The sequence below is a fragment of the Molossus molossus genome, unplaced genomic scaffold, assembly GCF_014108415.1.
Source record: "Molossus molossus isolate mMolMol1 unplaced genomic scaffold, mMolMol1.p scaffold_m16_p_5, whole genome shotgun sequence".
NCBI classification, from domain to species: domain Eukaryota; kingdom Metazoa; phylum Chordata; class Mammalia; order Chiroptera; family Molossidae; genus Molossus; species Molossus molossus.
The window spans coordinates 61,499,112-61,526,258 of NW_023425388.1; the positions used below are offsets into that span (position 1 = coordinate 61,499,112).

A 27,147-nucleotide genomic window follows, 5' to 3' on the forward strand; every position below is an offset into this window, starting at 1 on the left:
ATGCAAAAATGTCCTCGGGTAAGGATTTAAAAAAAAAAATTAAAGTAGGTTTCCTTCCCACAGGTGTCTTAGGCTGCTTCCATCAGGCAGGCATCGTGATGAATTCCAGCTACCTGTTTGAAGGTCTCTTTCTCTCCCCAGACGGCAGGTGCCTTGGGGGCGACAGTGCCTGTGTCTAGAATGTGCTTAGCACATCGTGGGGCTCAACAGATGTCAGCGGAGGGAACACATGGATGATAGAGCAGCAAATATAGTTAGTTTCCTGCAAGAGAACAAAAGAATTTTTAAGACCTCACCACTTATTTTTTTAACAGGACAGAACGCCTGAATTTTCTTGTGTTCCATGGCAACAGGGAAGCCCAGCTGGGCGAATGTGCTAGCTGTTCCCACATTCTTTTCCTCTTCAGTGCTCTGTGGGTCAGAGTCGCTGGGGGTGGCCCTGAGGCCCGAAGGAGTGCCTAATGACAAGGTTTTCTTCCAAGAGCCCTCGACCAGTGCCACGCCCACAGTAGCGTCAGTCTTTGATGAATGACCAAATGAGCACATTTGAAATAAAGAATATCATTATACTAGGAGTCAGGATACTTCCAAAGCTGAGTGAAAACAGCCCAACCCATCAGCTGGCAGGCAGGACGACAGATGGGCTTACGTGTGCCTGGATGAGAGTCACACCCAGCAGATGAGGGTTGGGTGGGTAGATCTGATGTAAAGACATCTCCAGGAAGAAGTGTTTAAATAGAAAGAAGAGGTGTGACATCAGCCCGCCTCAGTCCCGAGATGGGTGGAGATGAGTCTCTGGGATGCCAGTGAGCTGCCCTGCAGACAGAGCCATGGGTCATCCGGGGGCCGCCCACGTCCCCGTGACCTGCCATAGCGTGGGGACTGCATGCACAGTGCTTTCCAGGACCAGGAGGCAGGAGTGTTCACCCCGTTCCGCAGACAAGGCTCCAGAAGACGGGCTGCAGGAACTCAGAGGCCACAGACTTGGGATTTGATTATGCTCTCCCTTGTTGCAAAAGAGAAGTAAATCACCTAACGAAAATGTACATAAGAAAATGAGATTGATTTAAAAGGGAAATCAGGTTGAAGGGGAAATAGAGTGACTGCTTGTCGAGGCTGCAAAGGACGGCGGCTGTGCAGGGGGCGTGCCGCCAGGTCCCACGTGTCTGCTGCGGGTAGGCCGCTCGTCCTCATTCTGAGCCCCCTGGACACCAAGGCAAAGGGAGAAACGTGACTCTGAAAACAGGTAGGGACCGTAAAATGACGCACAGCTAGCTGTTCAGGAGCACCCCATCTTTCTAGAATCGGGCCCGAGAGAAGTGTGTCTGGAGCATCCTCTTCAGGAGGTTACTGAGCAGAATTGTGGTAATGTGGTCCCTGACATCCCCCCATAAACACCGCCGGGACTTGCCCAGGGCTGCTGCTTACACCAGATAGCCCTTAATACAAGATGATTTAGCTCAGGAAAATCGACTCCACGGAGTTAAAACCGTGCCATCCAGGGTCACAGCTTCCATGATCTGCTGTGAGAGAATTATAGATTGTTTAAAACAGTGTTTGCCGAACCGTTCCACAGAACTCTAGTGGCATGTCTGTAGTCTGTGACAGCACAGTAGATGCAAGGAACCTTTCATGTCTAACATTAAAAAATAGAAGGAAGCCCTGGCTGGTTTGGATCAGCAGTTAGAGCGTCAGCCAGTGGACCAGGGAGACCCCGGTTCGGTTCCCGCTAAGGGCACGTACCTCGGTTGCAGTTTGTCCCCGGCCCCAGTTGGGGTCATATGGGTGGCAGCCACTCGATGTGTCTCTCTCACATCCATGTTTCTCTCTCTCTTCCTCTCTCTCTCCCTCCCACACTATCTGAAGATAAATGCAAAAATGTCCTCAGGTGAGGAGAAAAAAATAAAAAAAATAGAAGGAAGAGCCCAGCCAGTGTGGCTCACCCATGCATCAAAAGGTTGCCAGTTCAATTCCCAGTCAGGGCACATGCCCAGGTTGTGGGCCCGATCTCCAGTGGGGGGCATGCAGGAGGCAGCCAATCAAGGTTCTCTCATCAATGTTTCTGTGTCTCTCTCCCTCTCCCTTCCCCTCTCTCTCAAATCAATAAAGAAAAAAATAGAAGGAAGAATACTATTAAGCACATCTATGAGGTTAACATTATTATGCATTAAGCGGAAGGGAGGGTGCAAGGAGTCTGCGAATCTCTGGACTCAGCCTGCAGGGCGCCCCCTCCCCTCTCCCGGCCGTGCACGCTGCTGGCATCGCGGCTCACCGTGCGCATGTGTGCTGTCTGCGCTGTGTGCCTGTCCTTACCCAGGATTTTGTGCGGTGCATACCATACATTAATCACGAATCCCATTTTATCATCCCTTGCAGCAATGGACTTGTCTGTGAGGCCATTTTTTATTGTCTGCTTCCATTCAAGCATGTGTTGTAACTTATGGCCTTCTGTCAGCTGGTTGTAGTGTTGAAAGGGTTCTGTGATCCAATAACTCAGGAACTGCTGATTCAGGGCCTTGGCTGGGCCGGGCACAGCCCTCAGGAAGCAGTGGTCCTGAGCGGCACCACCAGAGGGCTCACAGTTGTGTTCCTGGGCAGTGTGCCGAGTAGGGCTCGTTAGGTGTGTTCAGTATCCCCTGCTCAGATGATGGCGTGCGCTGCCTTTATGAAACTGAGGCACCCACTAGGACCACAGCCCCAGAGGATGGCACCCAGTACCTCATGGAGGGGGCTGTGGGGCCAGCAGCAGGTTCAAGGTTCGACTTGATGAAGGTGAAGCACTTGTCTTTGCGTACATGCTGTTGCACAGGGAACTCCCAGAGAGCATTGCGTCTATTGGAAATAATTTAAAACAGGTATTGGGTCCTGGCCGGTTTGACTCAGCGGTAAGAGCGTCAGCCTGCGGTCCAGAGAGACCCGGGTTCGGTTCCCGCTAAGGGCACGTCCCTCGGTTGCAGTTTGTCCCCGGCCCTGGTTGGTCGTGCGGGTGGCAACCACTCGATGTGTCCCTTTCACGGCGATGTTTCTCTCTCTCTCCCTCCGACTCTGTCTGAACAAAAAAATGGAAAAATGTCCTCGGGTGAGGATTAAAAACAAACAAACAGGTATTTGGTGGTTGCTGTGTGTCAGGCACTGAGCTGAGCCGGTCACAGGCCTCATTTTACTTAATCTCTCCAAGAAACTATGAGGCAGATAGTATCATTATTACTTACTCTTTATAAATGTGAAACTAGGAGCCCCAGAGAGGTTAAACATTTTTTTTCGTAAACTTACGAGTTGAGCTGACAACAGTGTTTAACCCAGATAATAGATCATTCTAAAGCTATCTATGGTCTTCTGGTTCTAGAATATTCTTGTGGACTTCAGAGTGGCTGGTTGGGTGACTGTCAGTTTGGCCGAGGGAGGTAGACACAGTCACGGACTGTCCTTTTCTCTTTCAGCTTGTGAAGATGGATACAGGCTTGAAAATGAAACCTGTATGAGGTAGGCTTCTTGTTCATTTGTTCTGATTGATGTGTTACAAACCGTATTCAGAAACCACACAGTGAATTGCCTCAGCGATTTCTTCTGAGATTTGAAACTAAGTCTTGTTCTTTTTCTTTGTTGACTTGCAGTTGTCCATTTGGCCTTGGTGGTCTCAACTGTGGAAACCGTAAGTATGAAGAGGGCTCAAGTTCCGCGCGGGCCGGGGCCTGGCGCAGCTGTTAGCGAGCAGGGGTCTGTCCCCTCCCCACTGCCTCTCGTGCGCTGGGAGGTGTGTGGAAAGCAGTGCTCTCCGGGGGCTGGAGGTCGGGTAGGGGAGATAAACACGTTCCTAAATAGCTCTGACTGTGGAGTGAAAATACAAAAAATTAAGTGTGAGGCAGGCAGGGAGGGCCCACACCCAAGTAGAATAGAACCTCCTGAGTACTTGGAGGAGATGGCTTGGAGGTTTGGGGACTTTGACTGGTAGGTATGGAGGAAGAAGGAAGAATGGACAACTGAAACAAAGGTCTCGGGGCAGCCTGGGCCCCTGGTATTGCCCAGTGTGTACGTGGGTGCAGCTGAGGAGAGAGCGAGGAGAAGGTGGAGAGGGGAGGACTACGTTGGCAGGGTACAGGGGACCAAGCTGTTAGGGTTTTGGATGGCCTGTAGACTCTAATCCAAATCCCCTGTGGAACTAGCAGGTCTTAGCACAGGAAGGCAGTTTGAACAAGAAAATCAAGTCAGGCTGGGGTGAGGAGCACAGACTGGACGGGGTCCTGGGGAGTGAGAGACTTCTAGTGCCGTCAAAGCTGGGGCGCAGGGCTAGAGACAGGCTCCGAGGCATCTGCTTGCTGATGTTTCTGCTCCCTGAGTACAGAGGGTAGGGTGGTGGTGGCTGTGTGTGTACTGGTGTGTTTCACACCTAATTTAGTTCTTTAAGAAAAGCAGTTGTGATTCCTTTAAGATCACTGTCACTGACACTTTCTTACACGGAAACCTGACAAATTGAAATCACCCTCAATGTTATGAAAGCTACTCTGGGATAGAGGGTGGAAACGGAATAACACTCAGTACTTCGTTTTAGGGTAGCTTTGTCCTTGATTCTGCAGGTAAACATGCCAACCGTCCACATTCTAAGTTTACTTAGACCCAAAGTCGACATGATTTTATCTGATGTGTGTGCTAGTCCCCAGTTCCTGTTCTCCAGTGGTGTACCCTGCATTTCGTGTCCTCAAAAGTATTTTCTTTGCTCATAAACTTTCTTGTAAGTTTCATTATGTGCCATTTGTAGCATAAATAATAAATGAAATAATAAAATGGGAAACAAATCCAGTCCTGAGTGGACACGCTCTTGGTGTAGCCAGCATGGAGCCACTCAGGCCAGACTCTAGGGATTCAGAATTGATATCCATCCAGGGTGACCGGGGACTTTGGGCATCTGATTTCTCCTGACTGCAGACGAGCAAGAGGTTCCAGTCCGCAGCCTAAGAGAAGGTCTAGGGGAGTACTTCTAGAAGCAACTATATTTACAGTCATACTGAACCGAGAGGGAGGAGCCCACAGAATTAATCTTAATCCTTTTTAAAGTAGCAACTTGAGGCCACTAGGGGGCGACGTAAATAACCTAGCATCTTTAGTTCCCTAAGGACACCATGAAATAACTGGCACAGACCTTCATTATGAGGGACCCAAGTCATCACACACCAAATGGTGCTCCGTGTTCCTAGAAACTGATTTTTACTCACAGCACTTCCAGCACCAAATAAGGAGCTAACACTAGGCAGAGTTAGCTCGGGCCTCCTAAGGCTCAGTTCCACAAGACTGCCCCCACTTCAGACACCAACCCCAAGTCTAGGCCTCCAGTACTTATGACCAACCAGCTATGATTCAGGTTCCCTTGACCCCCCTCACTGGGTTCAGTAATTTGTCAGAACATAGAGTGTCCTTAAACCGGGGAGAGAGAGGGGTGGCTTGCATGTAAGAATAAACCCAAGAAAACCCAGGACTTTTCAGTGAGGAAAATGGAGGCTGAGTCGTCAGGTAAAATGTAGAATAATCCGAGAGCTGTCCACCGAATGCTGGAATACTAGAACGAAATGGTATGGTCTTTAAAATGGTTGGGTTTACAGTTGTGACGGCACCACAAGCCTGTGGACCTTGTCCTAAGACCTTAGAAGTATTAAAAACAGAGAGGCGTACATCATATAATTAACAAAGAATGATTTAAGCAAGGGAGGAGATTACAACAGTCGTATCACATTTGCAAGGAACTTATTGAAGTACAGTGTCGTCAGGTGGCAAAGGGAGAAAGAATGCAGGACAGGTGAGGGGTGTGGAGCTGCAGGGCTCTGGGGGTGAGCCAGGGAGCAGGAGGGGAGCCAGGCCACCTGCCAAGTCCTCCTGGGGCCTCTCGGCCCTGACGGGCTCTCACAGAATGAGCCAGTGCCTCAGACCTGCTTTGGTCAACAGCTTCCTAAATAGTTTTTTACCAGAAAACGCTTCCTATTTGTCAGTGAGTGGAAGAGTGATCCACAGAAGGAAATGGACATAAAGAAAGCCTTGGAAAGGGGAGTGAGTGAGTTCAGTGCTGTTAAATACTATGGATGTCTGGAGATGATAAACCCTGCACCCACAGGCTATTCTGTAAGTTTCTGTGTCTCCCCATTATGTGTGGGGTCTTGAAAGCAGCCAGGATTTCTCTCTGATCTGAGACTTCTTCCCCGCCCCCTCTGTTTATCTAAGTCGCTCTCATGCCCAGCAGAGGGCGCTCTGCTGTGTGGGTGGAGTCTCGCTCCAGGCCACCTTTTGTTGGTGGCGTCTGTTAACTCAGTGATGGTATGTGAATACCATTGTATGATTTTGATATCTGTGTTAGTTTTGGTGTTGCCAAGCAATTACTAGTGGCTGATAACAAATAGCACCTGCTGCCTGCCCCTTTCCCTGAGATCTCAGACTGGCGCTGGATGAAACGGAACACCTGGGCTTCATCCCCATCTGTGGCAATGGCGCCTTGTGAGGTCTGTGGCCTGTCACTTCCTGTTTTGTGCCAAATGGCAGGGTCAGCACTCACCACTCTCACTGCTGTTGTCGCTCAAAGGGAGTGAGTGCCGTCTGGGGCCGTGGTCAGGCTGGGCTTCTGTAGACAACAAATGCTGTTCTCTGTGCATTCTCGGGGCCTCATTCTATCCAAGCTCAGTGAGACGGGAGCTCAGCCTTGTCTGGCCCAGCCGTGGTCTTGAGACTCCCTCACTCCTACATTCCTGGGGATCATGCAAGGCTACTATATTCTGAATTTTAGCATAGCCTATGAACTGTCTTTCTAAAAGTTCCCATTAGCTTTCTAGTTGTCCAAATTGCACCCTTGTCCCTCTTAGAGAATGTCCTTCAAACCGGAGGGGGTCGTTCAGGCCCTTCTTTCGGGTCCGTTAGTCCCTGAGGCAATATGGGCCCAGTTGGACTCCCGTGTGCACCTGGCAGAGCGCCCTGCACCTGGGCAGCTCAGGTCTGCACCTGTCTTACCACTGCTCTCCTTTTTATTTTATTCCCATGTAAGAAAGTCTCTGTTCATACCCCAGATTCCAACAGTTCTATACCACGTGTCCACTGGCCCCAGAATTCTCTTACCCGCTGTTATCAGAGGAGCCCCTCTCTTCCTTCCCCTCGTCCCTCCACCCTTTTCTTAGGTGTGCTTGTTCCCTCCTTTGCCTGAATTTCATATTGGCTCCTCCTTGCAGTTTTATTATATCTCCCATGACATCTTGGTTTGTCTCACCTTTTCTCTCTTCTTAAAATAGTTTTTCTTTCATAACATAAAACAACACATGCCCATTGATTTTAATTTTTAACCCAATTAGAAAATAAATACGAATTAAGGGAAGAAGGAAGCAAAAATCAACAGTCTCATCATCCCGTAAGCATCACTGTTAATACCCTGGTCTGTGTCCTTGCTACTTAATGTGGTCCATGGAGACAGCAGCTCCCAGGAGCTTGTCGGAAATGTCCTTTCAGACCTCTCCAGACCTGCTGGATCAGACTGAATTCCAACTGGACCCCTCGCTCTGGTTAATATGCAAATTTGTATGCATTTTCAAGTTTGAGGAGCACTGGTATTCAACATCTTTCCAGCGATATGTATGTGTGTATCTTTCTAACCGAAATTGGGTCTCACAGAATGTACTGTGCAATATTTCCATTTGCATGATTGTATGAAGTCACTTCCCGTACGCTGCGGGACTCTGCTCTGTGGACTTCCATAATAGGCTTAACCGTCCCCTCTTGTTACCCTTTCAGGTTTGCACAGTCGTATTCTCTAAGCCGTTTTCCTGTTCTGTGGCGATTGTCTTTGCGACTGTAAACTCACATAATTTCCCCAGAGTACCTGTGTCTGGCTGCAGGTGTTTTGTCCATCCCTCTGTCACCTTCACAGCCCGCCCCGGCGGCTCACCCTTGCCACGCGAAGGTCTGGTGTCTTCAGCAGACTCCTTCGGCACCAGCCCCCAGCGCGCCCGCGGGGAGTGAGTGCAGCCTGTGCCCACGTGTACGGCCGCTTCCTCCTCTTCCAGTGAAACCAGAACCTCAGCTTCACGAGCTTCTGCGTGGTCCTCCCACCCCAAGCCAGTCAGTGGCAGGTGGGTCAAGTGCCTTTTAACGGTGTTCCCTCTATTGTTTAATTGGGCTCCGAAAGAGTCACAGCAGTGGAGGTGCCGTGTGTTGACAGGACGGCGCTGACCGGCTCCGAGGGAGGAGGAATTGTCCAGAAGTCAGCTCGCAGTCTGCATTCTGCTAGCCGCTAAGGTCTGTTCGGACTGGTCTCACTTCACATCCGAACGAGGAGGAAGCAGGGGATGCTGCTGTGTCTGCTCGTGGGTATGGCCACACACAGCCTAGATATGAGAGAGAAGCAGTTAGAGCATCGGCCTGTGGACCAAAGAGTCCCGGGTTCAATTCCGGTCAAGGGCACATACCTTGGATGCGGTTCAATCTCCAGCCCACCAGAGCTGTGCCGGAGGCAACCAATCAGTGTGTTTCTCTTACATTGATGTTTCTCTCTCTCTCTCTCTCTCTCTCTCTCTCCCCCTCCCTCCCTCTCCCTTCCTCCCACTCTATCTGAAAATCAATGGGAAAATATCCTCATGTGAGGATCAAAAAAAAGTACAGAGGAAAAGGCAAAGAATGCCATGTCAAGATGATGCAAGATGATGCAAGATGATGCAAGATTTAAAAGGCAGAATTCTAACCATACATTACTAATGGGCTCAGCAAAGGGGAAAATGTGGAGAAGTGAATACATTTCAAAAGAAAACGAATGCGGCCACCTAGAAAGTTCTGTGATGCGTTCAAGAGTTCTAAAGGAAGGCACATTGGTTGGTGAGACCCTGATACCAGTTTTGACGTCTTCCCACACTGCCAGGAGGTAACTCCAGATCCCACAGGTTAGGGCTCAGTCCACAGACCTCCCCCTCTTCAGAAGCCAGGCACAAGTCCATTTGTGCTTCTGATCTACTTTATTTATTCATTTTTAAATCCTCACGCGAGGATATGTTTTTATTGATTTTTAGAGAGAGGGAGAAACATGGATCAGTTGCCTCCCGTATGTGCCCTGACCGGTTATCGAACCTGCAACCTTTTTTTTTTTTTAAATCCTCACCCAAGGACATTTTTCCATTTTTTAAATTCAGATAGAGTAGGAGGGAGAAAGAGGAAGAGAGAGAGAGAGAAACATCGACGTGAAAGGGACACATGGAGTGGCTGCCACCCGCACAACCCAACGAGGGCCAGGGACAAACTGCAACCAAGGTACGTGCCCTTAGTGGGAACTGAACCCGGGTCTCTCGGGACCGCAGGCCGATGCGATGCTCTAACCGCTGAGCCAAACCGGCTAGGGTCGAACCTGCAACCTTTTGTTGTACAGGACGATGCTCCAAACAACTGAGCCACCAAGCCAGGGCCTGACCTACTGGCTTTAGATGGGAGGTCCCACACCCCCTCCTTGGGTTTAATGTATCTGCTAGAGCGGCTCCCAGACCTGGGAGAGGCGTTTTACTACCGTAAGAGGATATAGCTCAGAAACAGCCAGATGGAAGAGATGCACAGGGCAAGGTGTGGGAAGGGCCAGAGCTTCCCTGCTCTCCAAAACCTGTCCTTGTGGGTTTTGCTGGAGGTTCCATGACATAGGCATGATTGATTAAATCACTGGTCACTGGTAATCAATTCAGCCTCCAGGCCCTCTCCCTCAGGAGGTCAGGAGGTGGGACTGAAAGTTCTAGCTCTCTGATCACAAGGGTGGTTCCCCTGGCAACTAGTCCCCATCCTTAGGTGCTTTCTAAATAAAAGTCACCTCATGGGCATAACAAAAGACACCTTTATGGGCTCTTATCACTTAAAACATTCTAAGGGTTTAGGAGCTCTGCCTGGAACTGGGATGAAGACTATATATGTCTTATTACAAATCACAACATCACAGTTGACTAAGGTTCTTCTGGAGTAAATAAGCCTCGCTAGCTTAAGCAACAAAGACAGTTTATTGGAAGGATCCTGGGGTACATCATGGAATTCCAGCCTTGGTGGACCGTGGAGACCCACAGCATCGCTGCTCTTTGCTGGGCACAGGAGTTTTCCTTCCCAGATGACATGATGGAAATAGGCCTGCCATACAGCTTCAAGTGCGTGTCACCGGTCCAGCCATTGTGAAGGAGGAGGTTCTCTCTCCTTCCAATTGGAGACTCCTGGGAAGGAACCAATCATCCAGTTTGGATCTCGTGTTTACTCCCAGACCAGTCTGCTGTGGCCAGGGAATGATATCACATGTGCAAGCCTGACCACCCCGTTATAACCTGCACTGGGGGGTGAACAGGCCCCAAGAGAGGGTTGGCTAAGCAGACAGTCAGTAGAGTCCATCCAGATAAGCATATAAGCAAGGACAAAATAGTCTGTAGAAAAGGCTAAGGCTCAGAATGGTTGGCTTAACGAAAAACGCCAACAGTGATGATGGCATCAACCTAGAATCAAACCACAAGAATAAAGAAAGATAAGAGCCATTGCTGGAGAAAGACTGAAGTGTCAACAGATGTCCAAAAGAAAGTAGACAAGAATTACAAATTCACATTCGGAGATGTCCTCACAGTGGAAAGGACAAGAGAGACAAACCTAAGCTGACACCCAGTGTCTTCTCTCTCACCTTAATAAATCAACTTTCAGAGCACCTGCAGAACGGAGAGGCGCTGTAGCTGGAGTTGATTTGAATTCCATGCACTTGTACATCATTATGTGGCCTCAAAAATCTAAAGTCAGTACTTGAGCCCTGGCTGGTTTCACTCAGTGGTTGGAATGTCACCCCATGCACCAAAGAGTCTCAGGTTCGATTCCCAGTCAGGGGCACGTCCCTGGGTTGCAGGTTCGATCCCTGGCCCCAGCCAGGGTGTGCCGTGTGGGAGGCAACCAGTTGATGTGTCTCACACCAATGTTTCTCTCCGCCCCCACTTCCCTCTCTTCCATCCTTTCTAAAAGACGATGGAAAAAAAAAAAAAACATCCTTGGGTGAGAATTAACAAAAAATAAAATAAAATCAGTTCTTGGGTTCAAAGGCTCACTTGTTCATGAACTGACTTCGCAGCAGGTATGAGAAAAAAGAGCTGTGGGTTATATTGTCCATAAACTTAGTGCGTTTTCCAGTGATATGGCTGCCAGAGAACAGCACACACATACTCTTTAAAAAGTTACATGTGTGACCCTGGCCGGTTTTGCTCAGCGGTTAGAGCATTGGCCTGCGGTCCAGAGAGACCCGGGTTCAGTTCCCGCTAAGGGCACATACCTCGGTTGCAGTTTGTCCCCGGCCCTGGTTGGGGTTGTGCGGGTGGCAGCCACTCGATGTGTCCCTTTCACATTGATGTTTCCCTCTCTCTCTCTTCCTCTCTCCCTCCCACTCTGTCTGAATAAAAAATGGAAAAATGTCCTCAGGTGAGGATAAAAAAAAAAAAAATTAAGAAGTTACATGTGTGTATAAATTACATATGTATATAAATTACATATGTATATGTACACAAACAATTTCTACATTTAGAAGAGGTTGTGAGAGTGTGTGTGTGTGTGTGTGTGTACACACATATGAATAAAATTTGGGAAGTATAGAAAAGCACAAAGAATAAAGTGGCCGTGGATAGTTAGACTCAGTGGTTAAGAGTGTTGGCCCATGGACCAAAGGGTCTCGGGTTGGGGTCCTACGGGAGGAGGACCAATATGTTTCTCTCGCATCAATGTTTCTCTTTCTCTCTCTCCCACCCTCTCCCTCACCTCCTCTCTCCACCTCTCTCCCTCCCTCTTTTCTACTCTTTTAAAAATCAGTGGAAAAACATCCTGGGTGAGGATTAACCAAAAAAGGAAGTAAAGTGTGGCCATAATTACTTGAGGCAGCACTAAGTTCCTGAGCGTCTTGGTGAATCCCCCCAGGCTCTTCGTCTCTGCTCCAGTGCAGAGGTCTTGCGGCTCCGTGCAGCATTCCTTCCTCTCCTGTAACCTAGGCCAGTGCTCCCCGCAGTCTGGTCCGTGGCCGGCAGCCTCACTGCCCCTGAAGCTGAATCAGATCTTGGGAGGGGACCAGGCACTGTTTGCTCAGCCCTCTGGGTGATTCAGATGCACAGGAAACTTTCAAAAGCTGAGGTACACCTGTGCTCCTCCAAATGTCTGTGAGCTGTAACTGGGCTGCAACGAGATAATACAAAAATCAAGTAAACACGTAGAAACATTTATGTTAATGTGACATGCAAGCACGGTCTCCTTTTTTAAAAAATAGCTTAATTGTATTTTACAAAATCACTCCACAGTAGACTCCTTTAAAAAAGGAAAAAGGGAAATTTATGGACGTTGGTGCCTATGGCGAGAGATGAAAGAAGCGAATGAGACTGACTTTTCCTCATTTAGAAATAATAGACAGACACACTAGTGAAACAAAACAGGTCTTAGAGCACCGATGGTTTGAGAGGCACTGGTCACACCACCTGTCTCTCCTGAGACACATGGCTTGTCCCCAAGGGGAACCTGCCGCCACGTCAGCCACTGCAAGGTCTAACCCAGAGCCTGCTTGTTTTGCTGCAGCGAGAGACCTCGAGTTTGGTGTGGAGGGAGGAGTAGGAGCCGGACTTTAGTCTTGAGGAACAAAGGGGCCACTGTAGGTTGAGTGGTTGGTTTGTGTCACTGTTGGCTTTTTAACGCTGGGGAATGGCACCGTCAGATCTGCGTTCTGAAGGGGTGGGCGAGACTGCGGCGGAAGATGCGCTGGGAGGCAGCTGCCCCGTCTGGTCCGGTGACGAGCTCAGGGTGGTGGCGGTGGAGATGAGGGAAAGGGAACGTCGGGATTTGTCTTTTGTCTTCACTCTTGTGGAAAGTGAAGTGTAGATGCATGTGTCAGAAGGTGAGGGAGAGAATTACCTCATTCCAAGGTTTGCCTTTATTTCTTGTATCTCTTGATACTCATGGTTTTCAAGATAATCAAGTTTCTGTGCTAGTTATTCACAAAGGCAGGTCAGTGGTGCACAGCTCGCATTTGCTCTGATTTCTCAGTCTGCTCGGGTAGCTCTGCGTTTTGTTTTGTTTTTTACTTTACCCGAAGGCCTGGAGAGCAGAGCCCCATCTTACTTTACTGTAGAAAATCTGGCTTTTGGCTCTTTTCATCCTGGACCCTAGAACCTGAGAACACAGTTTTAATATATTTCCACAATAAAAAAAATCAATCTATTTAATAGGCTTTATTACAAATAGGGTTTTCCCATAAATACACAGGTATAAAACTTATCAATTAAAATTTTAATATTATTTATTATAGATGTAATGGTCCTGCTCGTTTGTGGTAAAGTCAATTTGTATGTAGTGAGGAGACTACTCAGTGCCTAGCATGGTTTATGCAGCAATTTCCAGACTTTGTTCTTAACTGACAAGTAATATTTGTTATAAAACTGGGGAGTCTAACCTAGGGTTGTCTCTTTGATTCTAAAACCAAATTAAGAATGTTTATATTTACTATCACTATAAATTCAAAAATCTTAGAAACAACACCAAAGGATGAGAATTAGCCAAGAAAAGATTCTATGTTTTCTCCATTCGTTTTTATTTACACATAATAAAACCCATACCTAGTAAGTGAGGGGAAAAAAAACAGGAAGAACAGCGTCTTAGAAGACAGAACCATGATTAAACCCAATAGATTTAGTTTTAGAAAAGTTCACGCTCCATTTTTCTCTCTTTACCGTGGATTGGGGAAAACGTCCTCAGGCTGGTCAGCAGACACAATTTGGGGGCCTCCACTCGAGTGGCTGAGCAAGAGAAACTTTACTCAGAACAGTGGAGGGGAGGAAACATTTCCCTGTACTCTTCATGTTCTTGTCTGACACCCCCGGATATCACTGCACATTAACAGGGGGAAAAACATGTAATTACCTATTTCCCATGGAGTCCCACAAGGTGAGACTCAGAAGGAAGTCTGTCGACTGAGGCTAACAAACCCTCCTGAGTAGAGGGCAGGGCCAGGGGCCTGGGCTGCAGGGGAGGGCAGTGCATGGGAGGGCAGCGAGAAGAGGGCATCTTTGGTAAGCCGGGGCTTCCCTGCCAAGTAGGTAGGTCTCTCCCTTCTGCGGGAGCCTTTCTAGTCTCCCTTGCCACACGGTCAAGAATGCTGGTTTTCAGAGCTCCCCCTGTGTCTGCAGTTTCTCAAAACAATAAATATGCCAAAGAGGCATATTTTGGGGTGGCAAATTCTGCTGCCCTCTGACCCAGAAAATGTAGAGCTACTGGCCCTGAGGAGCCCTTGCTGGGGAGTGAAAGGTGAGGTCCCCAGCTGGGGCACGGCAGCTGTGGGGGGAGGGGGAGAACCATTCCTGTGTATTCATTTATTCATTCATTACCTCTTACCAATTTACTTCTTTTTTTAACCCGTTCAGCCTATCAGCTCATCACCGTGGTGATTGCAGCAGCAGGAGGCGGGCTTCTGCTAATACTAGGCATTGCACTGATTGTCACCTGCTGCCGGTGAGTGACATTCTAGTTCTGTTCTTCGCATGCGCTATGCAAGGGCCAGTTTTCACTCTTAAGGACTGTTTGGAGCGGTTTACATTAAATCATGATGTATGACTGAACCATTAACAAAAGGAGAAAGGAAAATTCATGATAGATCATGCCATTGGAGGAAAGAAAAGGACAGCAAATAGAATTTTATTTTCTTTACTAAAAAGGAATACACAGAAGCATAAGCTACAAAAAAAGATAGATGACTGGACTACATAAAAATTAAAAATTTCTCTGCTATGTAGGGAAGAAAAATTTTTCTTCTAACCTTCTAGGTTCTTTGACTGGTCTAATAATCAAATTAACATATGACAGATTAATGGGAGAAAAACATTTAATTACGTATGTAGGGGTGTGGGTGGTGACACATAAGAATACAAGACCCACAGACAGGCAATTGAGGTTTTTGCACCATCCTGAGCTAAGAGAAAGGGGCAGGGGTCTGGGACTTCAAAGGGGAGGAAGGCTATTTACAGGCTGATGGGAAGAGCAAATGTTTCCTAAACCAATGTGTGCCTGCCGTACCATGCAGGGGCGTGGTACCATGCAGGGGCGTGGTACCATGCAGGGGCGTGCAACACCCAGCGGACTCCGAACAAAGAGACCCTGCTGAGCTCCCCTCTCCTAGCCCATGCTCCTTGTAGTTAGCTCCGGTGATTGGTGATCGGTGGGCGATCCGTGATCACTCTCCTTCTGGAACAAGCCCTTTATCTAAATTCTTTTAGGCAGTTAAAGGGAGGCATAAAAGCTCTTCCTGAACTGAGAGCTCCCAGTTTGATTCCCGGTCAGGGCACATGCCCAGGTTGTGGGCTCGATCCCCAGTAGGAGGTGTGTAGGAGGCAGCTGATCCATGTTTCTCTCTCACATCGATGTTTCTCTCTCCCCTTTCCTGTTTTAAGAAAATACACTCATTGCTGATGTGAGTGTAAAGTGAAAAACCTTTAAAAAAAAAAGCTCTTCCTGAGTCTTTTGGATCTTTGATTGTCTTCAGCTCAAAATCTTCTGAGTACCAAAGTGGCCCATTCTGGGGAGACTTGTTCTGAACCCCTTCAGTTTCAAAGATTAGTAGCAAGAAAGTAAAAAGACAACCCACAGAATGGGAGAAAGTATTTGCAAATAAATCATATGTCTAATAAAGGACCTGTTTCTAGAATATATCAAGAATTCTTACAACTCAATAATGAAGAGACAACCCAGTTTAAAAATGGGCAAAGGCATGGCCGGTGTGGCTCAGTGGATTGAGCATCATCCATGGAGAGGGCACATGCCCAGGGTTGCAGGCTTGATCCCCAGTAGGGGGCATACAGGAGATGTTTCTCTCTCACATCAATGTTTCTGTCTCTCTCTCCCTTCCTCTCTCTCTAAAAAATCTATAAAAACATATTTTTAACAAAATAGGCAAAGAACTTGAGAAGACATTTCTCCAAAGAAGGTGTCCAGCAGGCACATGAAAGATGCTCAGCATCATGGCCATCAGGGAAATGCGATCAAAACCACCATGGGATGCCCTGGCCGGTTTGGCCTGTGGACCAAAGGGTTCTGGGTTTGATTACCAGTCAAGGGCATGTACCTGGGTTACAGGTTCGATCCCCAGCCCTAGTTGGGGTCATGAGGGAGGCAACCAATAAATGTATTTCTCTCTCAGCAGATGTTTCTCTATCCCCCTTCCTCCCTTCCACTTTCTCTAAAAATTAATGGAAAATATCCTTGGATGAGGATTAACAAGAACAAAAACAGCCCTGGCCGGTTTGGCTCAGCGGTTAGAGCGTCGGCCTGCGGTCCAGAGAGACCCGGGTTCGGTTCCCGCTAAGGGCATGTACCTCGGTTGCAGTTTGTCCCCAGCCCTGGTTGGTCGTGCGGGTGGCAGCCACTCAATGTGTCCCTTTCACGTCGATGTTTCTCTCTTTCTCTCTCTTCCTCTCTCCCTCCCACTCTACCTGAACAAAAAATGGAGAAAATGTCCTTGGGTGAGGATAAAAAAAAACAAGAACAAAAACAAAAACAGAAAAAGACCTACCATGAGATACTACCTTATGCCCACTAGGATGGTTAATTTTTTTTAAAAAGCCCTGGCAGGGTAGCTCAGTTGGTTAGAGCATCGCCAAGGTTTCAGGTCCCCAGTCAGGACACACGTAAGAGTCAACCAATGAATGTACAAGTAAGTGGAACAACAAATTGGTGCCCCTCCCCACCCCCACTCCCTCTCTCTCTATAAAATAAATAAATAAATAGCTCAGCCAGTGTAACTCAGTGGTTGAGCATTGACCCATGCACCAAGAGGTCGCCAATTCGATTCCCAGTCAGGGCACATCCCCAGGTTATGGGCCAAAGCCCCAGTGGGGGGCATGCAGGAGGCCAGTTGATATTCTCTCCCACTGATGTTTCTATGGCTCTCTCCCTCTCCCTTCTTCTCTCAAAATCAATTTTTAAAAATTGTATTACAAAATAATAAATAAATCAATAAAAATTTTAAAGCCAGGAAATTACAAGTGTTGGTATGAGGACATGGAAAAATTAGAACACTAACACACTGCTGTGGAAATGTAAAATGATGCAGGCACTTTGAAAGTATCTAGCAGTTCCTCAGAAAGTTAAACATAGAATTGCCATTTGACCTGGTACTTTAGGTGTATTCCAAGAGAAATGAAAACTTATGTCCACAACTATGTGTTTTCCAATGGTCTTAGGCGACCCTTGTGAAAGGGTCATTCGACCCCCAAAGGGGTCACAACCCACAGGTTGAGAACCGCTGGTTTAGAACGATAATAAATGGCAGAAATTATCCTGACATAACAGGTAGAGGAAACTTACCAAAATAGCAAGTTCTCTTTGCAGCCACTGACATGAGGACTTTTTAAGATGCCCTCTGTCTCCAGTAAGGCTGCAGAGAGCAAGTTGCCCAAACTGCTCATTCGGGAATGCAGGCCTTATGCTACAGCCTTGGCCTGTCATTGACAAGTTGCCACCAAATGATCAAAGATAAAGTATGAGTGAAATACAATTCTGGGGCTGAGACTGAAGCTGGAGAGAGAAAACCTGAGTGCTAAGTGCCCTGTTCCAGGTAGTGTAGCCATTTGGGGAAGGAGCCTATGACTGCTGGTCGCGGGACAGGGGGACCAGGTGAGAATAAGTAAGTCATTGTTCTAGACCAGATGTCCCACCCCCAAGGGACAACACCTCAGCCACATACTGGGCGTTCTTTTTTTTTTATCCTTACCCGAGGACATTTTTGCATTCATCTTCAGATAGAGCAGGAGGGAGTGAGGGAGGAAGAGAGAGAGAAACATCAATGAGAGAGAGACACACCGAGGGGTTGCCACCCACACGACCAGGGCCGGGGACAAACTGCAACCAAGGTACTGAACCTGGGACTCTCCGGTCCGTGGGCCGATGCTCTAACTACTGAGCCAAACCGGCCAGGGCTGGGCGTTCGGTTTTATGACCTTGAATTATTGCGTGCTTTCTCCAGAAAGTTGACTGATAGGACAATGAGGGTGAAGGAAGAAACTGCAGATTATCTAACCCGGGGCAAATAAGAGTAAAAATGGCGATTAGAAAGGTGAATAACAGAGTCCAGCAATTTCCAGTGAGATGGAAGGCCCTTGTTCAGTCCCAGCTCTGCTACTAGCAAGATGTGGCCCGGGACCAAGGCAGGTCTCTCCGCCAAGCCAGGTGCTCCATCCCCAGCTCCTGTCCTAGTAAGTCTGTGTGAGACCTAGAGGCTCCCACGCACATTCTGACGCTCGTGCTGGCTGGGAACCCATGGACTAAAGGCCTTTCCTCTCTGACTGTTGGTTCCCCAGCTGCCCCTAAGATGTCCCAGGAAAGTCTGTCAGCCCCATGGCAGCTCTCTGAGAGGTGTGCCATGGTAACCGGGCCTCTTAGGTTGGAAGACTTTTTGCATCCTTTCTTGCACCTAATTGCATTTTTACTTGTTTGGGCAAATACTAAAGATAATAACAATAATAACATTCCTCAGTGGGCAGCTACAAGGAAATATCGTGGTAGCTTTAGGTCTAATTGATCTTAAAAAATACTAGAGGACACTTCACAAATACCTTTTTTATTTTTTACAAAACTCATTCATTTAAATTTTCAAATATTTTTTTACCCCCCAGAAAGAACAAAAATGACATAAGCAAACTCATCTTCAAAAGTGGAGATTTCCAAATGTCCCCATATGCTGAGTACCCCAAGAACCCTCGATCACAAGAATGGGGCAGAGAAGCCATTGAGATGCATGAGAACGGAAGTACCAAAAACCTCCTCCAGATGTCCGACGTATATTACTCGGTGTGTATTCCCGGCTCTGGGGTGGCCTCAGGCTCGTTTCCTGGAGAATTAAAGGGGTTCTGTTTTGTGTAGTAAAAGCACTGCATCTATGGTTCAAGGGAACCATGGCTAAGCCTCTTAGTGACATAATCTAATATCAATTCATTTATGATCTATTTGCATGTTACCTATTGGTTTGACGTTGAGATTTGGAGGCTCTTCCCACAGAACACATTACTTTTATGGGATTGTAGCAGTAACCCTCTTGTTGACCTTGCCTTTAAGTGACAGGATTGGATACCGAAAGATAAAGCATTTGGTGATACTTAGCCTTTGGCCCTTTTATTTGTATCTCTTGTCTGCCACACTTTACCTATGCAGTTGGGTAATCGAAACTGAGGGTTTGGAGGAAGGTATAAAGAGAACAATTCATCATCCTCCACCAGCACTTCTCAGAGATTTGGAAGATTATATATGTAGTAGGTTAATAATTTGTTCTGCCCAGCCCTGGACAACGTCAGTTGGAAAGATGGGAGGCTCCCTTCAGCCCTTGATCCTTGTGTCCCACAGTGAGTAATCCATGTCATGTTCCCATGCACTGCTCAGTTCATTTCACATTACACTGTCAGCCATAAAGCAAACACTGAGGGCTGAAAAATAAATAGCTGTCAGGTGACTTCTCATGCCACGCAGGCAGTAAACATCAGCAGTAAGCATGAAACTTTGCCCTGCAGGGACTTAATAGCTCTAGACAATCCTGTGACAGAAACCACAACCCCTCTGGTTGCTATGGGGGTGGGGGGGGTCAGACTTCGGATGGGAAGGGCGAGTTTGTTCATGCTAAGAAAGCTGTTGTTTCCATGGACTGAAAAATTCAAACCTGGAGGAAGAACAGGAAGACACAAGGGAAAGATGAACATAGACACAAACTTAGCCCCAGTTCGAATGGTTCTGTGGATATTTCTGCGTAAGGGGTTTGTTTTGTTCTCTGTTCGTCAGAGAAGTCCTTTTGCACAAAAGCTGCAGCCATAACTAAGCAGGTGTCTTACCCAGGAGTGGCCGCACACTCAGCCTTTGCTAGGGTCTCAGCCCCAGCGGGGTATGACAGCATGGCCCCAACCAGGCCTGCAGAGTCTGGGACCCAGCTGTGTTTCCATGGCATCAGCTAGAGAGTTGCCTTAAATAGGTACAGTCAAGAACTTAAAGGAACCCCATCTTCGTTTCTGAAATAGGCTGAGTGCTCTGTGCAAGCAGAGTCTAAGCTGTGGCGTGAAGCTGTCACCTGTGAGAGCACTGTCACTCACAGTGGCACCAGGTGTGCATGGGCTTTCCTAGGACTTGCATTTGTTATATACAGCATGTAGTTTTATTTCTGCCAGGCAAGCGTTTTCCCTGGTGGTCCCGAATGGGGGCCTGAGCTGCTTCTGCACATCACATAGGTAGTCACAACCCGCTAGGCCAGGACCTGGTCAGAGATTCCCAAGAATCACTGTGGGCCTCCTGCTTTGGGGCCCTAGCTCCCTCTGACGGGGTCATATGACCCTTCACACAGTCGAGTTCAGCTATATGCCAGAGAGGATTTAAAGCTGTGTGCTTGCCCTGGCCGGTTTGGCTCAGTGATGGAGCACTGGCCCATGGACCAATGAGTCCTTGATAATAATTAACTCAGGTCTCTTGATCTAAACTCTCTGGACTGTCCTTGATTCAAGTTTTTTCCAGGAAGGACAGCCCTGGGGAGGGTCCTGACTTCTAGGTCAGACCTTGCTCTGCTGTGTTTAGCTGCCTCCATCAAAGTGTTATTCAGTTGAGACATTCTTTTTTAAAAAACGATTAAATTTAAGCCATGAATAATAAATTGACTTTTTTCCCCTTTTCTCTTTGGCCACCAGCCCACAAGTGTAAGGAATCCCGAACTTGAACGGAACGGACTGTACCCGGCCTACACCGGATTGCCGGGATCTCGGCATTCTTGCATTTTCCCGGGGCAGTATAACCCATCGTTCATCAGCGATGAGAGCAGGAGAAGAGACTACTTTTAAGTGAGAAGAGAGAGGAGCCCATTGCTCTGAGCCAGTGGCCTGGGACCGCGACTGCTCAGAGGACTGCCGGGGGCGCCCCGCTGGCGGGCTGCTCCCAGGACTTGGGGAGCCACACTGGAGTGGCAGGAAGAAAGTGGGACAGGTGTGAGGGGCATGGCCACAGTGGAAGGGGACAGACGGAAGCTGCGGACGGGACACTGCAGGCTGCTCCCTTGTTACTGTGAATGTGACCGTGGGCCTGTGCCGGGAGGTCCCGGGGACGGCAGCGTGGCCACGGGCTCCGGGATGACGGCGGCGAGGGCAGCTCTTCCTTAGTTTGCACTTTACTAAGTTGGGTAGGGGCGTCTCCTCTTGGATTTTTTTTAAGACTGTTCCAGAAAGAAGGCCTCATTTCCCCAGACACTTCCATAGGCCTCGATCTGGTGATTAATTTATAGCAAAATGCCGGCTGTTTATTTGTTTTCCTGCCCAGCACCGTGTGCTGGACAGCAGGTGACGGCAATGAACATACCACTAAGGTCTGGAGAGGCTGTAGGTTATCATCCAATATTTTAATATGTTTCTAGGTCTTTTTGTGCTACGGTCTCCAAGCCAACCCCCAAAATGAGAAATGGACATTTGTGAGGCATGGCATACAACTCCAGTTTGGTTCTATTAGTCAAGGTGACACCTGGATTTAAGATGACTTCTTCCCTTTGCGGTGAAATCTCAGCTTTTCAAATAAGTCTGGATCAGGGCAAAATGATTTCCACTTGATTGTAGTTAGAGACATCCAGCTGCCCTGTGGTGAGGCAAGAAGCAGGGGGCCCTGGGGCTGAGCCAAGGCCCCTGAGGAAGACTCAGAGGTGCAGGCGGTGGGGCGCTTTCACCCCTGAGGACAGGGCGTGGGGCCCGGGTCTCTGACCGCCATCTCTGAGGCCAGGCTGCTCCGTGGGGGTGGGGATGCTGAGCTGAGCGCAGGCTGGGTCTGCGCTGGTTTCACCACTAAGGAAAGAGCAGCTCGCGGAGTCCCTGCGCTGAGTGTGGTTAGAGGAAGGGGCTGCACAGACAGGTCCACTGCCGGAAACACCAGCTCTTTGGGAAGCTGGGCAGGTCCTGAGGAAGGATGGGGTGCTGGGACGGAGCCACGCATAGGTCTGCTCACCTGAAGCTGCACGCTGTACCTTTGATTGTATCCCCGATCTCGTCATCTCGTCCACAAACTTCGTGTAAACGGTCCACCAACTGCTCAGCTATTTATTCACTGAAGAAGTAACTTATTTTCACTCATCCAGTGACTCGTACCTCCTTGTACTACTACATAGCTCCCTCCAGAAACATGGTTCTAATTCAAGTCAGCATTGGAGAACTAAAGACTCTGGACAGGTAGGGAAGTGCGAGTTTGCCTTCAGGAAGGAAATTCTGCGTGTTTGTTGATTGTGCCGGTGCCGTGGGGCCGGCGCAGGGGCATATCCTGTGCGCAGTGTCTGTCACTGCTCCTTACGGAGCTGATTATTCTCGTCACCTGCCTTTGAAGCATCCTCGTGGATGGAGAGAACACAGAGGTAGAAGAACTGTTCCCACTCTGAAGCTCGGAGCTCAGCGGAACCTGTGTTTTGGAGATGGGGTAGACTTTGGGGACAGTTCTGTCCTAGGTATGGCTGTTTCTTCCAGGCTCTCTAACCTTTTGGGGATGTATCTAATCCTTATTCTTAGGGAGTCCTCGTCCTGACAGTTTTCAGTGTGAACTCGTGTGTCCCGTGGTCTCCACGATCACCATCCCCCACGGCAGCAGGAGCACCAGACAGGCGAGGCCTCGCAGTAGTCAGACTGCACTCGTCTCCTCAGAGAAGAATCCTGGTCTGGTCCGTGGGTGCCAGCTTACAATTTCAGAGCGTCACCTTTTAGGAATCTTGGGTCCATAGAACCCAAGAGCCCTCGGCCACATGGCCTCGCATCCAGCTGGAGCGCTCTGAGCCCCGCACTCAGCCCACCCGAGCCGAGAGGTGGCCTGGCTTCCTGGTCTGCACAGACCCCAGGACCCAGAGCCACGTGGGGGCCGTCGTCAGGCATGCACAGCTGCCCCCTTTAGCTGCCACCACAGCTGACAAGTCCTCTGTATCTGGGCCAGAAGCTGTGAGCTCCACAAAATGAAGCCTCTGTCTCCAAAGCATTCTTGAGAAGAATCCAAAAGGAATGTCCTGTGAGCTCCAAGAATACTTTCCCTGTGAATGGGTTTTGTGCATATGAAGTGGATTAAGAATGTTGTTTTTCTTTCACTGTGAAAAAAGCAGGCCCCCCTGCAGGGTTGAGTTCACACAGAATCTGCAATTGCTAAGGGGGCAGGTGGGGGTGGGGAAGGTGCGTCTGCAGACCTGAGGGGCTAAGAAGGTGCACAGACAGCATGACTATTAGCCGGTGCCAACTGCCCGCCCTGGGTGAAGAAGGGAGAGGCTGGCTTCACTCCTGCTTGGGGCTGGTACCCCCAGACGTGTCCTGTCTGCCAAGGGGCAATACCTCGTAGGGCAGCAGCCGCCTCAACTGAAGGGCCAGGACTGGATGTCCCCCTGGCAAACAAGCTCTCAGCTCTGGCACAGGTGCTCAGTGTCAGCTCCGCACCTGGAATTCATGGGCGTGACACGGTGTTGTGTCCCTGGGTGCGGCCCACAGCTGGGGGAAGGTGGGAGGGAGGGAAAAGTGATCTTAACTGCCCTCAAGACTCCTCACCTTCTGTAGGGAAGAGTGGGCCGAATGGAACGCACCTGTCCCATACCTGAGCAAGGTGACTCAGAGGGCGGTGCTCACCTGCTGGCCTCCTAGCATCTGTGGGCTTTGTTTAAGCTCTTGAATAAAAGATCTTATTTCCTCTTTGCCCCAGGAGCCAGCCCAGGGCTCTAGAGATGAAATAGAAAGTCTAAATAGTCACAGAGCCTCTTGGTGTCCCCACCGTGGCCAGGCTCTGCGCACGGTGCTTGGCTTCACGACACCTGTGTGAGGTGCGTAGGAGTGCCCCTGTCCTGGATGGGGAAACTTCTGAGAGGGTGATTGCCTTGGAGAGCGGAGGCCACGCCCCTTCGCCTGGCTTGCCCTCCTCCCTGTGGGTCCCAGCCTCACCAGCCAGTGCACCTTAACTGTCAAAGGACATGAGAGAGTGGGCTTAAAGTGTGTCGGGTTTTTTTTTTTTTAGTTTTTTTTTTTGAGAACCTTAATGTTACTAAGCAGTAACTAAACTAATGACATGAAGTGCAAAAAAAAAAAGTTGAATCCCCTTTTGAAAAAGTCCTTTTGGGTTTGTTATTACATGTATTTCTTGGACACTGGTGGTCATCATTAAGAAAACAGTGGCTATGGCTGGCTCGTGCTCAGCAAGAAGCATGATGGTACGTGGCTTAGGGTGTCGGAGGTGTAAGGTGATGGATGACTCGGGTTTTTGACACACAGCCAGACTTAGACGTCCATCTGAGGGCTGCTCTGCCTTGTTCCTGTGGTCAGGCCATGGCTCCTGGAAGTATATTTTTGTGACTATTATCTGAGGTGGGAACATATTCAATTGAAGGTCTTACATGCTGACAAATCCTCCTTTGATGAAAGTTTATTTGCAGAAGTAGCGAGCCACTTAGAGCCCCAGTTGCTGAGTGGATCACATCATCAAGTGGCTGATAGGGCTGGAGTCGAAACTAAGATGTGATGGCTAAGTTCCTGAAGAGGTGACTGAACTGGCCAAAGAGGGCAGCATCTTTTCAAGGCTGGTTGGCTGCCCAGAAAAGGTGTTTGAAGGATGATATTCATTCCGATGTGAAAGGTCCTGGAGCCCACAGGGGAGGGTCTAGCATGTGGCTTTTGGGGCCTCTGTGAAGCCATCTTGCCCACTGGGAAGGGCCTGAGTGCCCTGTAGCTCTGGGAGCTGCGCCTGGAGAGGCTCGAGTTGTACAGCCGTTGCTCCAGGTTTAGTCCTAGTCTAACACAGCTTGGGTTTGGCCCATCGTTCTGAGATCCTTACACTGATTTCAGAACTAAAGCAATTCTTCAGAAAGAGGAAGAATTTCAGTATTTTGCATCTTATGTAAAACTACTCTTACTAGCAGAGATATTTTGTACCACGTGAAGACATTTGTGGGGACTAGAAGGGACATTTTATTTTACTCTGGGGTCCTTGTCTATGTGTTTGAGAAAAGATGCCTGGTTTTGTAGAGTTGGCTTTTGAGTATAGGTTGCATTCTTTTTTCTCTAATCCCCAGAGAAGAAAACTGGTTAAAATACTGAGAACATTAAAATATTCAATGTCAGTTCATTTGTTGTGCTAAAATACCTTTTTAGTAGTGTTATAATCATCCTGTTTGGTGTAAACTCACAGAAAAACCTTTGAAGCCAAAGGGGACAGTTTGGGTCTGAAAAGAGGCAGGTCTCAGACTGGCTCTGTCCCCTTGGCATTTTTTAAGAGGACACATTAGATCTGGTTTTTATCATTTTTCAGACACACATAATGCACTTCAGATGCAGAGTTATTGGGTAGGAAGGATGGGACCACACAGGGATGGAATGGAACCGGCCCCCCTGGGAAACTACCTGACTCACTTCCTCTATTACCTTGGCCTGTTTCTTTACAAAAAAAGGTCTTTCAACATGGGCTGTGCGTTCTCTCGATGTCATTGTTGCTGGGTTTATGGTTAACTGAAGCATGTAGCTGGAATATGAGCTTTTTGAGTTTTCACATCCTGGATTCCTCTTTGCAAATCTTTACACCTTAGCCCCCGACTGATTTGTTAAATCCATTATGAGAATGATATTTAAAGTTGTATTATAATTGCAACCTCCACTAATTATTCAGTACTGTAGCAGCAAAGTATTATTTGTAAGAATTCGGTTATTTTTATACTTATACCCACTATAAGTCTGGCGTTCTAGTCAGTAAAATGATGCAATAAAATAAATACCATTTTCATTGTGTGTTTTTCTTGTAAGAACAAGCAAACCAGGCAGTAGAGCAAATTGTCTTCCTGAGGGCATCACATAAACTATGGTGCTCTTCACGGTGAGCCCTTACACAGTGAACTTTGTTTATTAAAAATGTTTAATGTTGGCATTATTGTAGGCGTCCCCTTTTCCCCCGCCTTTGCCCACCTCCTCCCACCCCTGCGTCCCCCACGGTGAACTCTCACATGGCAAGTGTAGGGACTTGGATCTTCGGTGCCCACCACCCTTAGGAGACATACTTCTGATGGTGGATGCTGGGCAGACAGATTGGCCTAAAGGATAAAAAAGCCTGATTCAGGTATAACACCTGCCCTTGTTTACTTTTCTTTCTATGGCTCAAGAGCATAACTAACCCGTTCAGACACTGAGAGTCTGCCCCTCGCCATTTCTTTACGTCTCCGTACTCTGTGTGAGGAGACTGGGCCTTGAAGACGGTGGGCCATGGCCCTACCCTACAGTGGCCGATGAGTATGGCTGGCTGCCTAGATACATGCTAATCATTTGCTTCTCGGGTGGCAGGGGTGGACGAACCCCTCTGACTCTGTCAGCTCTATGACAGGAACCTTGGCACTCGGAGAGGCCATTGGGGCAGCTGGGGACATAACGGGGACCTGTGGCAAGTTAGCTCAGGATTATGGCTTCTCAGACACCCTTGACTGGAGATGACCAGCAGCGCTCTCCTCTTCTGACCCGGCCCTGCACACAGCTTTCCAGCCCATGTTAATCCCCAACTGAGATCTTTTTTTAATTTTTATTTGTTGGCTAATCCTCACCAGAGATATTTTCCCATTGATTTTTAGATGAAATGGGAGGGAGGGAGAGAGAGAAAGAAGCATTGACGTGAGAGACACATGGCTTGGTTGTCTCCCGCATGACCCTGACCAGGTCTGGGGAGCAAACCTGCAATCAAGGCCCTTGACCAGAATCAAACCTGAGATCCTTCAGTCCGAGAGCCGATGCTCTAACCGAGCCAACTGAAATCCTAGCGGAAAGCCTGTACTGACCCCTTTATTGTCCTGCGCAGCTCAGCCAGACATCACAGACATCACAGATGCCAGGAATAGAGATATTTATGTTGCTTTTCATTGACATCATTAAACCTTGACAATCAGAAGGCCTGGCCTCTGACAGCTGGCACAACACACTCCTAACAATTTCATGGCTGTTCCCAGGCTGTGATGTCAGGCCCAGCGTCTGCTCAGCTCTCTGAGCTCTGTTATCAGCAGGGAAGTAGAGATACTAATTACTGCCTCCCAAAGTTGTTGTGAGGGTTCAAGGGCAGGGTTCACATGAAAACACTCTGTAAACTACAAGGAAACATAACACATGGGTTCTCTTCAATAGGGCCCTCTTGTCACAACGAGAG

At 48.4% G+C, this 27,147-nt stretch overlaps 1 protein-coding gene across 1 annotated transcript in view; it reads left to right on the forward strand.

Annotated features, from left to right (window-relative positions):
• The window catches only part of HEG1 (heart development protein with EGF like domains 1), a 90,241-nt gene extending 64,521 nt beyond the window's left edge, over nt 1–25,720 (forward strand). Inside the window, exons 14-18 of the mRNA XM_036242505.1 lie at nt 3,441–3,483; nt 3,615–3,652; nt 14,394–14,481; nt 18,636–18,810; nt 20,679–25,720. Of these exons, the coding sequence (XP_036098398.1) occupies nt 3,441–3,483; nt 3,615–3,652; nt 14,394–14,481; nt 18,636–18,810; nt 20,679–20,828 (494 nt within the window). The 3' untranslated portion in view covers nt 20,829–25,720. The remainder of the gene's footprint in view (nt 1–3,440; nt 3,484–3,614; nt 3,653–14,393; nt 14,482–18,635; nt 18,811–20,678) is intronic.
• Nucleotides 25,721–27,147: the final 1,427 nt, after the last annotated feature.